The 13,125-nt window shown below is 38.0% G+C and overlaps 1 protein-coding gene across 8 annotated transcripts in view; it reads right to left on the reverse strand.

Annotated features, from left to right (window-relative positions):
• Nucleotides 1–13,125, reverse strand: part of MSANTD2 (Myb/SANT DNA binding domain containing 2) — a 30,235-nt gene that overhangs the window by 1,647 nt on the left and 15,463 nt on the right. For 2 of the 8 annotated variants that reach the window (XM_046685940.1, XM_046685939.1), the window contains 2 exons: nucleotides 9,357–9,446; nucleotides 5,489–5,625 (listed from right to left, as the gene is read on the reverse strand). In XM_046685940.1, coding sequence (XP_046541896.1) covers nucleotides 9,364–9,446 — 83 coding nt within the window. In that variant the 3' untranslated portion in view covers nucleotides 5,489–5,625; nucleotides 9,357–9,363. Of the gene's footprint in view, nucleotides 1–3,729; nucleotides 3,791–5,369; nucleotides 5,626–9,310; nucleotides 9,447–13,125 lie in introns of those variants that run through there. The other 6 variants (XR_006891959.1, XR_006891958.1, XR_006891960.1 and 3 more) reach the window with 5 other exon arrangements.

Consider the following 13,125-nt stretch of genomic DNA (forward strand, 5'->3'; position numbering starts at 1 on the left):
TGTGGCTAGTGTGAGGTATTAAATTTTTAATTATATTTAACTTAAAATTACATTTAAATAGCCACATGCGACTGGTGGCTACCATATTGGACAGTACAGGTCTAGATAATCATAGTGCTAAAATCTGAGAAACACTCACCCCTAGGAATTGTCTAGGAATTAATGATAAACTGCTTTCTATGACTTGTATAGTCTGGCTGTATTAAACTTAGTAACTATTGATCATAAGATGCAAGTGAAGGATGCTACATTCAGAAGGGTATCCAGTATCACTTAAAATAATGAATAGCTTAATTTTTAACCTGGAAGTTCAATAATTTGGGCCCATAGATGCTTACTGTAGGAAAATATAAAACTGATTATGACTCATGCCTTGATACAAAAACAAAATAACATTTTCTTCTATTTGTCTGAAAATCATTACTACTCCCAAACTTAAAAAAGAACTGTCAGTTTGGCACAGATTGAAGATCTGAGAATTCAGATGGAAAGGTCCATATCAGGCTTACGTTTTAAGAGAGAAAAATTCAAGATAATGAATTGAGACTGTTCTAGAAAATATTTTATAAAGGGAAGCAAAAGTATAGAAAGTATTTCAATTTTGATTTGGATAGTTAACAGTAAGACAAAAAAGACAGGAAAACTCTTGTTTCACATGCAGCTTAACTCTCAATTATAACTGATACTTCATGATTCATATATATAAGGATATGTAATTACAAGTTTGTTTCAGGTATGGCTAATCTTTGATATTGGAGGATTGAAGTTTGTTAAATATTAATTAAACGATTATACTCTACATCAATCATAGGTTTAAACTGCAAAAATACTCAACTACCACATTCACATACAATCAGACATAGGCAAGAAAAGAGGGTGTACATGCTGGTTCGCTAACAGCTTCTTGGGAGGAGACAGATCCTTAAAACTTTCCTAGTAAATTCTCATACCTTCCGGTGGAAGCGCCTTTGGAACAAACTAGGGAATCTTCCCCAGAGTCATTCTCAGCCTTCCTCTCACTGTTCTTGACTGTTTGTGAGATGACAAACAGCTAATATTTTGTTATCAGCTGCTTCTTGGAACCAAAGACTGCCCTGGATTCATCCCCAACCCTTTAGTTTCTCTCGAAAGCTTCTCCAGTATCAGAGTGGCCATCTAGATGACATCACTGCATTCCTGGCGAACTGTTCCTCTTCTCGGGGTACACAAAGGCACTCGATGACCACTCTTCTTATATTTAGATTGTGGTGCTGGTGAGGCTAAGACAGAGGACCACATTTCTGCAGAAGTCTATGCTTTACAGAAAAACTACCTTTCATAGCCACCATCTTTCCTCATCCTCCTGTGAAATACTTCAAGGAGGACTAGGCTAAGGAGCTGGGATGGAGGGCAGAAATGTTTGTTTTACTCCCTGATGTATCCTGATGCCTGACTACAGCAGGTACTTGATAAATAAGTGGTGACTCTTCTTCATGGATGAAGGATGGTATATGTCACTACAGGGTATGTCCGCTAATTCAGGCTAATCCCACCTACAACTACAGAGTAAGAAAATCCAATGCCCAAATGAAGTTATTTTATTCAGCACTGTCAAAGCCCTAATTCATCAATAAGGAACAGTTCTGAGGAAACTGTTGCATTGGAAAATAAATTTCCTATTAGGAACCTCTCTAAAATCTGTCACCCTGTGAGCTGAAACCTGGAGAAGAGGCAGCACAGGCTGAAGATTTTTGTAGAGCCTGCTCTGCTGATCTGATCGCAGCCTGAAGCTCCCTGGGCTCAAGACTCGTATCAGCTTTTCGAAGCCATAGAGCACAGTGAGAACTAGGCCCAGTTATTTAAATGGTTCCTGAAAACCGTATGCTGTATTTCCTCATTTCTCAAGTTCCAACCACAAGAAAAGTTCAGGCGGTTTTCGGTTGGTAACACGAACTCTGTGAAGTTTGAGTTCATCCCCAGTTACATCAACTGGGCCTCTCCTGTGGGTGCCCAGGGGTTAAAGGGAGAGATGGGTCATTTCAGTGAAAGAAACAACAAATTCTTTGAAGAATACGGGTTTGAAGGTATGGACTTGTAATAACTTTTTTGTTCTTGTGAGGAAGACTGGCCCTGAGCTGACATCTGTTGCCAATCTTTGTCTTTTTTTGCTTGAGGAAGACTGTCCCTCAGCTAACATCTGTACCAATCTTCCTCCACTTTGTATGTGGGACGCCACCACAGCATGGCTTGATGAGCGGTGTGCAGGTCCACACCCAGGATCTGAACTCATGAACCCTGGGCCACTGAAGCAGAGAATGTAAACCTAACCACTACGCCAGCAGGCTGGCCCCTGTAATAACTCATTTTTAAAAATACTTGTCAAACTTGTCAGTTTCCCTTCCTTTGGGACATTTTGATGTCACAATTTTAAAAGAGACCCAGCTCCCAACAAGTGATGGCCTCAAACTTACTGATTTGAATGATAAACTTCTTTTTTGAGGAGTGGGAAATAGTTATAATTTTGGGGAACAATTCTCGATCCCTAAATTTTCACCCTCTCCCCTGACATGGAATCAGCTGACAGTGGGAATTCTTTGGTTTCAAAGAGATATTCTGAAAAAGGCAAAGGGCTGGTGGTGGTGGTTTGCTGAATGAAAACAACTAATATTTCTGCATTGTATTGCTTGTCATCTATCACAGGCCTTTCCAACTTGCCTCTTCCTCTCTACTTTCCTTCCACTCTCTCTTAAACATCGAGATCACATGTGTGGAATGAAGTATACAAGAGCAACTGGGGTTATGAATACTACAAGGTTACCAGCTAAAAAAAAAAAAGCTGTTTTTCACTTTACCCCTAAATTTTTTTTTTCCCCTGAGGAAGATCAGCCCTGAGCTAACATCTGCTGCCAATCCTCCTCTTGCTGAGGAAGACTGGCCCCGAGCTAACATCCATGCCCATCTTCCTCTACTTTATACGTGGGCCGCCTACCACAGCTAGGCTTCCCAAGCGATGCCATGTCCACACCTAGGATCCGAACCAGCAAACCTGGGGCCACCAAAGTGGAACATGTGCACTTAATCGCTGCACCACCGGGCCGGCCCCTAAATTTATCTTTTAATATATTCTCTTCAGTAATTAAATTTAATCAGGGACTTACTTAAAGTTATTTAAAAGAACCGCAAACACACTATCACTGGTAACTCAGAGAACTGTGATGTTCTTACAAAAGAGTAATGTTGAACTGTTGGGGGAAGATCAGGTGATATGAGTCAGTGGAAAGACCCTGGCCCTGGACTTCCGTAGTCTTTCCTCCAGCAACTGCTTCCTTTTCTAAATGTATAAATGGGTCATCAAAGAGCTTGCTTTTTAATTCCAAAAACGTAATATTATAAGGAATTTAAGTGTCCCTTTGGCCCTCCGGTCATTTCACCTAACTGCAGATAAACTCAGGGGCCTGTAGCTCATCTTTGTATCTTATTTAAACATCCAGATATCCACATTCACACACAGGCAAACACTATAAACAGGCTTATTTTCATGTAACACATTTATTTCTTCTTGTTATATACATTTTAGACTAACCACTAGAAAACTTAAGCTAAGAAGATGAGAATGACTAGACGTGCTCCCTGAGTGGCATGGCTCTAACTCCCACAGCATGTCTAATTACAGCAACGACTTCTGGACCTTCCCAATGGTCATTAAACTCTGATAAATACACTCTGTAGAAAAGTGAAGTATCTACTTACTGTGCTTCTTCAGAAGACTCTTGTTTTATTTTTAATGTTCTCTTTGTGACAGGTATATCATCTGAAAAGCAAAGTTTTTTGAAACAAGTTATATTTTCCTAAGTGGTGGCACACATTTATGTAGATAAGTAATGTTTACTGTTCATTCCATACTTTCCAACGTGAGGCTGTAATTCTAGTGTCAAACCTTGTCCAATGCCAGACTTATAAATATTACTCTCATATAATGAGATGCATACATTTATATGCACAATCAGAAACAAGCTCTACAAGTATAAAATTCTTCAAGGTCACCAGCGGATTTCTAGCTGGGAGCTTAAAGCTTAATTTCACTGCAAACATGGGTTTTTAAAGGAACAAGAATGAAAATAATTCTGTCCTATTTAGGTTTTCTATGTAGGTTTTACAGAGCAAATATTCCCCCCAAATCAGGATCAATATACTCCGCGTGTTATTTTTTTCCCAAGTTTGGGTGACTTAACTCTCTACGGTTAAAACCAGAGTTAAGGGATGCCAATGTAATTTAGACCTTATTACTGTTTTGAAATTAATAGGCAGTGATCACTGAGCATCTGTCCTTTTTATTCTTCCAGTCTTTAAGTCTGTCTCTTATATTGTGTTAGCCTTACAGTTTTATAGCCTCTTTCTTCTGTCTCTCTCCCAATATTTGAGATTCTTTTTTAAAACAGCAGTCCTAAGAAATATTACCTTTTAATCCTTTTTCTCCGTCATCAGGAACTCTATAAATTCTGCCCATGGACATTATCTTAAGCTAAGGAAGCACATTTACAGTGCCAGTCCTACTTATCCCTTGGAGGTTGCCTGAGTACCTCCCTGGGGACCCAGAACATCTACTGGGAAGTGAGCACTGTCATACACTTGCTATTAAAGCACAGTGACCGCAGCAGACACTTGATTCGTACTTCCAAATTATGAAAATCAAAAGTGGAGCATTTACTGCAAAAAGAAACAAAAAAACAAGCACATATGCCCTCTTAATTAAGCCACACAAGTTTGGATTTGATGGCAGGAGTTTTCTTTTCATTTTTAATGCTAAGACTATGCATAAATCATTCCAGCTACTGTTGGGATGGGATCCCTTTTGAGGTTTGAAGGAGTATGATCACTGATAAAATTCCAATACCAGCTCTTAGCAAGATAAACTGAGGCTTCCCTTCATTTTTTGTTCAGAATAAAGTCTGGGGGTACACCTTTTCCAAATCACAAACAGAAAAGAAAAAGTATTTGGAATAAAGGAAGGAAAAGGTAGTTACATCTATAGCAGTTGATCCAAGAGTCAATACTCTCGGCAGTCATTTTAGAACTAGGAGGTGCAGGATATTTAAAATTGCAAAGGAGTCTACCTGTCCCTGAGCTTCTTGTGTAGCTCAGAATTAGGAATTCTTCTGAGTCTTTAGGAATTTTGCTGCTACCCAAATCACCAAATGACCAACACCAAGCACTAGTTGACAGTTTAAGGCTAAGCCAAGGACGCCCAAATTGCCCCAAAGACACTGGCTATACGGCTTTTGCTGACAGTGGGAACAGTATCAAAAGATATTTGAGATATTAAGTACTGGTGCATATATAAAGGTACATACACACACACACATAAGTATCATATATATTAGCTTTCTTACCCAATTCCTGATCTGTGGGATAGCCATGGAGCTCCTGACTGTGGTTTCCCCAGTCCTCCTGTGAATACTCCTCCATAGTGCTGCCATCTGACTCCAGCTCCTGGTACAAGCCACTACTGTTAATAAGTACAGGCTGGCAGGGCTGAGCATCCCATCCTCCCTGACCAAACACCTGTTCCAACTGTTCAAATGTGTAACTGCTCTTTCTTTTCCCAACACCATGTTCTTTCACCCGACTGTAACACCTGCGAAGGGTCTAAGACACAAAGTCTTTTGTTATTCCTTTAAAGCTGTACTTCCTCTTCCAGGTACGGACCACAGACATTAATTACTATTAGACAGACACAGACAGACAAACATAGACACATTGTTACAGGAATGCTAGATTTCAAATTCATTATTATATTAGAAAAAAAATACTAATTTAGCATTTACTCAAACATGTTATAATTCAAACAATTATTTGGCAATTAATTATCCATTAAACAACAAGAAACATTACAACATTATTGCATGTACCCCATACACATATTTTTATACCCCCACCCCCTTTTAAAAAGAATAAGAAAAAAAAAAGAAAACAAGAAATACCAGCCAGCCAATAGGATGCACACCTACCACAGAAGAGAAAGAGCTGCTATTGTGCCCAGAATTTGGAAAAAGTGAGGGGGAGAGAGGACAGAAAGAAGAATTTCCCAAAGCAAAGAATATAACCTTCCTCACTATTGATTAAGAAGGAATACAGGGTAAAAAAAAATTACCTAAACGAATTAGCTAGTAAAACATATTACTTCCATAGTTCATATTCTGTACTAACTCACTCTGTCTTTGGGGAAGTTGCTAAAATTTAAAAGAGGTCAAATCAATAATGCTACCAATTCCCATCCTCAAACGTCAATTATCAAGAAACAATACAATAATACCTACGTCTAAAAATTAGCCAATAATACTAGGCTATTCTGCCAACTCAAACTTCCAGCTAAACAACTCAATAAATGAGGCCAATGATTTCTTTTTTTGAGGGAAAGTGAGGTGGAAGGGTGGTATTTCACTTCTTTTTCTGCTTCATGGCACAGCAAATAAATATCATTATGCAAGTCTGCAGATAAAACCTAGATAATTTTATTATCTTGCACAACCCTTCAATTCTCTTCATGGTCAGCTAATGCATATTTCTGATTATTAGCCCAGTTTCCTTAGTTTATTGGCATATCTTATATGATATTCCAAACACAAATCAAGGACTTAGTCCCAGCTTCCAAATTCAGTTTAGTTACATTCAGTCTCTCTCCTCTGACTCCCTTCTACTTTACTGGGCTTCACTCTGAGAATTTTCTTGAGACAAGACCCTTTCTCCCTGGTAGTTCCAAAACTCAACTGTGCAAAACCAGTTCACCTCATACTTAATTTATACACATTAGCCAGATTACAAATTTCTCCTAAATGTGAAATTACTCTCCAGAAGCCAATATATCACCTTTTCTCACCAAACTAAAACAACTCTTAATAATCTTTATAAAGCCTCCATGAAAGTTCAGTATCTTTAAATCACAGTTGACAAACTACAAGGCACTCTGTCAAATACTCTGCAGATCTGTCCCTTGAGGCCAGAAATCCAGATGGGCAAAAAGGAATAATAAAAGCGTAACACATAAGATGATATTCCTCAGACATAAATAATGATTAGAGTCATAAACCATCTTAAAACCAGCCAGCCTACCCCCTGCAGAAGCACCTGCCTCATTCTCCCTTTCTTGAGAACTCTTCTGCTGCCTCAAATGATGCCTTAAAGAACTGAGGTTTCTGATAATACACTCTTTAAACGTGTTCCATCTTTCTCTTTGTAAAGGACAGTCACAACTATATAACACAGAACTTTCTAGAACAAATCAGAAATGAACTTGGGAAATGTGTCATGGACAACCCTTCCAATGGAAGGCGACAAATGCCTGCAGCAGATCTCATTTGACTTTCTGCATAAATACTCCCCCTTCCCAGTGCCCTCTGCCCTCCTCGCAGGGATAGGAATTTGAATTGCAAACATCCCCTACCAACTTATTTTTATCTCACAATATCCAGTTTCTGCCTCCAAGAACACCCCAACCACTCTTTTCAACTCCTCTAAGGACCATAAATGGAGAGTCCCAGCCATGTCCCTTTCACCCTTCCAAGGCCATAAATGGAGATGGAAACCATGCCACTGCTCACTATGTACTGGCTGCCTAGAGAAAAGTATTCAGCACACAAGAGCCTAGTCGGTTCTGTCACCGAAGGTTATTTCAAAAGTCAAGGAATAAAACTATTGTTCCTTTGAAGAAAGGTGCCACACTTATCAGGATGTGACATAGGCATAAGCAAAGCCACCAACCTTTGACAATATACATGGTGGGAAACCACAGAAAAGATTTACTTTCTTTGAAAGCACCAAATTGAGCTTAAAATTTCACTTGGCTTATGTAATTGTGAATACGGAAACTAGCAATATCTAATGGTTTTAGATATGAAAGAATAGTCAGATGATATATTTTATATTTCATCGAGAAAGCCTAACAGATCTTGCCACCTCTGACTTTGTAATACACTTTAATCGTGTAATATGTTGATATGTAAAATATCTATTAGGGGTCTAAGGAAAAATGTTTGCTAACTCCTAAATCCATATGATAGGAATCTGATGTATTGAAATAATATTAAAAAGATCTCCAAATTGATTTTAACTCTCTCAAGACATAAATATACATAAAAGGTAACTTCTTGGTTCAGTAAAGACCACAGACCTAAGCGAAGGCTGTTTAAATAGGACACATCAACTAAAAAAAAAGGGAAGAACTCAAACATCAGCTTGACTGCTACTATAAGAAACACTGGGATTTAGTTAAACTAGAGGGACTTTAGAAATGGATAAAAAGGACAAGGGAGACCTTCCAATTCTTATCACTCATTATAAATCAGAAAAGGTTACACTTTCCACACTCCAAATGATTAACCAAAGCAAACAATTAAATGATTGTATGACTGTGTTAACAGTCCTAAATAAAGCAACTTTAAAGCCTACTCTCAATCTGAGATTAAGATAATAATGCTCCAGAATCTAGGGAAAACGAAGTCTCATCTCCCGTTTCAGACAGGTTCTTGTTCAAACCCAACAAGAACCTCTATTTAGCTTTCTTGGAGAACCATTTCCTATTCAACACAAAAACCTTGCTTCCCTTCCTTCTTCCTTTACCTCACTCATCTTAGAAATTTATATAACATAAGTTCTAGCATTTTTTTAAAAATTAAGATATTGGGAGGAAAGAATTTGTTTAATATTATTAAAGACTATTCTATTCACAATTAAGAAGAACAATACTTTCCTTATTGTTAGACATTCCCATGGCAAATGAATATTACTGTCTCCTCCCTGGGGAAGAACTATGACATAGTACTATATCTTGAATGAAGTCATAGGGACAGAAGTCAGGAGAGTCCAGATAATCTGGATAGAAGAACTAAAGTATAGGAAACAACTTGACCGGGTGGTCAAATTGGAGGAGTTCATAGGTATTTGATTTGGAAGAAATGCCAAGTGAATGCTTACTAAATCCACCGTGCCAAGTGTGTAATGACTAAGTGTTTAAAAGGCAGAAAACCAGAGAAAAGACTTGAAAGACATCCCATTACCAAAGCAGGGAGAAAAATAAGATGGCTGACAACTGACAATTTATAGACACAGGGAAAGTTTTGCCAAAGTTTAAGATTAGAGTGAAAGGAAATGAGAGAATAAAGATGACATTCATTGTGGATGAATGTAAGGGGGGTCTACGGGGGAGGAGGGCAGGTAAACAAAGGCAGGAGTTTTAGATTGGCAGGATTGGGGGTTTAACGGCAGCAATGCAGAGAAAGACCCAGGATTACAGTACACGTAACATTAAATACAGTGCACAATGCAGCTATCTTGCCAAAGTAAGTAAATCCAGTATTGGGTTGTATAAGCAGAGGAATCACATGTAAGCTATGAAGGTGGCTCTTCCTCTCTATTCAGCACCGGTGAGGCCACAGCTGGAGCACAGCATTCAGTTCTGGGCATCGAACCAGCTACAAGAGAGGGAAATTGTAGAGTTCAGAAAAGGGCAAATAAAATAATGAAAGGCTTGGAAAATAAGATCTATAAGTAGGGCCAGTGGTTTCATCAAAGCCCTTCCTGACATTATATAAGCTACTTCTGGGGTAAAAAGATTTCTTTTGCTTCAGTGTCCTCTAGTCCCTCCTTTGACTTTCGGGAAGTGGGAAGAATTGAATTCTTCCCTGGTATAGCAAAGTAGGAAGCAAACTAAATAAATCATATGGACATATGCCAACAAATTGTGCTACTGGCTCAAGCATTTTCTCAAAATTTGCCCCATTTAACACAGTCATAAAATAATCACCAGGACAAAACCATTGTTCTAACAGAACGGACTGCAGGTGGAACAGGGTATATAATAAAGAGGAATAGAAATAAGGCATAATAGCTATATAAATGTGTTAAGAAAACACTGGCATGATCAGTCTAAGATGTCAGGGGAAAAATGAAGTCACACTGCATGGAGGACAGCTTAGTTACAACAGCAGGAAACAATGTTACAAGAAAAAACAAGCAGTGAAACAGATTTTCAAATGTAGTTGTCAAAATGGCCATACTAGAAATGGATTATATAGTTTATCTCAACCCTCTGCCAACTAAATATGGTGAATTTGAGATCCTTTTAACCCAAATGATTAAATAAAAAATACACTTATTTGCAAACGAAGTCTCAAAAATCATATTTTATATTCCACAAGAGATAGGGAAAATTACACTGGGAGCAAGTCTCCAGTGACTGATTGTTTATTAAAGTGTTAAAAACAATACCTCAGTCTAAGCAGCTGTGTATTGTGAAGCAAAAAAAGTCTTTGTGAAAGAGATCTATTTTCTTCCTTTAAACTATTGTAACTATTACAAACTAGTTGCTCTTAGTTAATTGAGGTGAAAAAACAGAGTCTATTTCAATATCTTTAAGGAAGACTCAAAATTTCTTTAGTTTTATTTTCTTACTGTGAGCACCAAAGGTAGGAAAGAAAAAACCCTGAAAAAGCAGAAATTAAATAAATAAACACATTTCTGCACACAGTAAGAGGGATGTTAAGAATATAGTATAAATTACTCTATATAAACTCTTGACACAGAACTGTAACTAAAGATTAGGAAGTCACCTAAGGCAAAATCCATCTGGGGCCAGCAGAACTTTTAGATTTTCTATATATTAAAATCTGGCAAACTGACTTGCCAATCACCTCAATCCTTTAAAACCAACCAAACAAAAACCCCAAAAATGAAAAAAGACAGCACTTGCTTCACAACACCCCCTCCCCCGCCCAGTTCTTGGAGCTACAGGAAGTTTTGGCAGGTGAAAGATCATTTTATTCTTAAATTTTCCTTTTCCTTTTCCTCTCCACAATAGAGGTTCTTCACTTATTTGAGTCATGGATCCCCTCCCTGGAAAAATGCACATACAAAACTGTTCAATACAATTTCAAAGGGAACAGGAACTCTCTGAAAGGCCCACATAAGAACCTCGAGTGAAAAAACTGCTCTATACCATGAGGTTGTTTATTACATAAAAGAATGTAACAAGTATTAGTCAGAAACCCTAAAATAAGGTGGATTTAATTTGTCTTAGGTTTTACAAGAGATTCTACAGATTGGGACAAGCCAGTCTAAGTACAATTTGTCCAGACTGCTCAATGTCCTGCTCATTGAGATAAAGCAGCATTAGTACTTCCTTTAAGAGGCAAATTAGCCAAATACCCCTGTTTCTTGAAAGGAACAACTTCTATCAGTAAAAGCATAAAAAGATATCAATTTACCCTTCACAAAAATATAGCACTTTTTCCCAACTGCTGGGGAAGAAATCTTTTTCTAAAGTGGCAATTAAGCAATATTAAACAATTCATAAATTATGCTGATTATCTGTTCCAATTGTATCACATAGTACTTGATCAATCATTATCTGATTAACTTATCGATATAGATGCTAGATAAATTACCTAAAGTAACAACTGAGAACAGGGAAATTCACACATCTAGAAACAAGTATAGGAAAGTAAGTCTTGACTACATTCCTTAGTAGTCACAAAGGCTAAGATTTAACATCTTACATTTTAACACTGTCTAAAGACTAAAAGGTCTCAGAGGAATAGGCAATGTCTACACTAATTCAATCCTTTTTATTTATTTCTATTTTTGGTGAGGAAGATTGGCTGAGCTAACATCTGTTGCCAATCTTCGATTCTCTTTTTGCTTGAGGAAGATTGTCACTGAGCTAACATCTGTGCTGGTCTTCCTCCATTTTCTATGTGGGACGCTGCCACAGTGTGGCTTGAGGAGCGGTGTGTAGGTCCGCACCCAGGATGCAAACCCACGAACCCAAACCGCCAAAGCGGAGTGCACAAACTTTACCACTACGCCACCGGCTAGCACCACTAATTCAGTCTTTAACCCAATGGGATCAAAGTCTGCTCTATTAATCTGCTGAAACCGTTCATATTATGGTAAGCACTATGTTCTTAATTACTAAGAAGAATGGTCTTCAAACTTTGTCCTTAACTCATTTGACAATCCTGCAGCACTTGATACTATTCATTACCTATCTGTGTCTCTATCTTTGTCAAATATATCTTTAATATAACTTTCTATAAATACTGATTGACAGGAGGGGGTAGAGCTGCCCAAGGCTTTAACGGCGAATAAAGTTCCAACTTTCAAAACATAATAAAAGTTTTGAAAGGAAAAGAACCTTAGAGATTATCTAGTCCAACTTCCTCACTTAAAAAATGAGGAGCCGAGGACCCAAGACAAGTACTTCTTCCAAAGGGATGTGGCATCTAAAAATTACCAAATGCCATTCACAAAGTGTTTCCTAAGGGAGCCATTCCACTAGATTGTAAACTCCATGAGGTAGGCATTAGGCCTGTCTTGTTCACTGTTTTCTGAGTCCAGAACAGTGCCTATCATGTTAGGATTGTTCAAAGTACATTTATTAGGTAAATGAATTAAGGTAATTTCGAAGTAGTAAATTACTAGCAAGAAGATCAAATTTTTCTTAGCAAAGAAAATCCGGAAACTCATCATTCAATCACAATAGTGGATTATATTTATAAATCAACGAATCCAAGGTAGGTAGGGCTCCTAAAACCTTTTGAAAAAAGCAGGAGCAGAATAGGGTATAAAACAGATACAGCTACAATTAGCAAAGCAAATTAATTTCTTTGCAACAAAGGAGGCCTAGCTGTAGAGGGCAAGGCTATTTTTAAAACATCTAACCTTGTTACATTTTTCTTTGCAGGGGAGGGGTCACCTGCCAAATGCAACTCTGCAGCCCCACCCAAATTTTAGTATTTCTTATGCCTTACAAACTAAATAAAATATTCAAGAATACAAAGTAGTTCTGTCAAAAATAGAAAAGGAAAAAGCCTCAATTGTTCCCTGAATTTTAATAGGGTCAAACAGAAGAATGACCACCAGAAACCAAGAGATCTTACCTCTCGGCAGCCTCAGTCTCTGTGGGGACTGTCCAGGGCTGAATCCTATTAGCTGGCACTTCATTCCGAACCTGGCTATCAACGACTCACTTTTCTGTCTATAACTGGTCAGTACTGTCTTCATGAGGGAAAAATTCTTGCAAAGAACAAATAATTCAAGAAATTTTGATTCTCAGTGAGTGTCAATGCCTAAATTTTGTAGGTTCCTCCATGC

This window comes from Equus quagga, chromosome 14, assembly GCF_021613505.1.
Source record: "Equus quagga isolate Etosha38 chromosome 14, UCLA_HA_Equagga_1.0, whole genome shotgun sequence".
Taxonomy (NCBI): domain Eukaryota; kingdom Metazoa; phylum Chordata; class Mammalia; order Perissodactyla; family Equidae; genus Equus; species Equus quagga.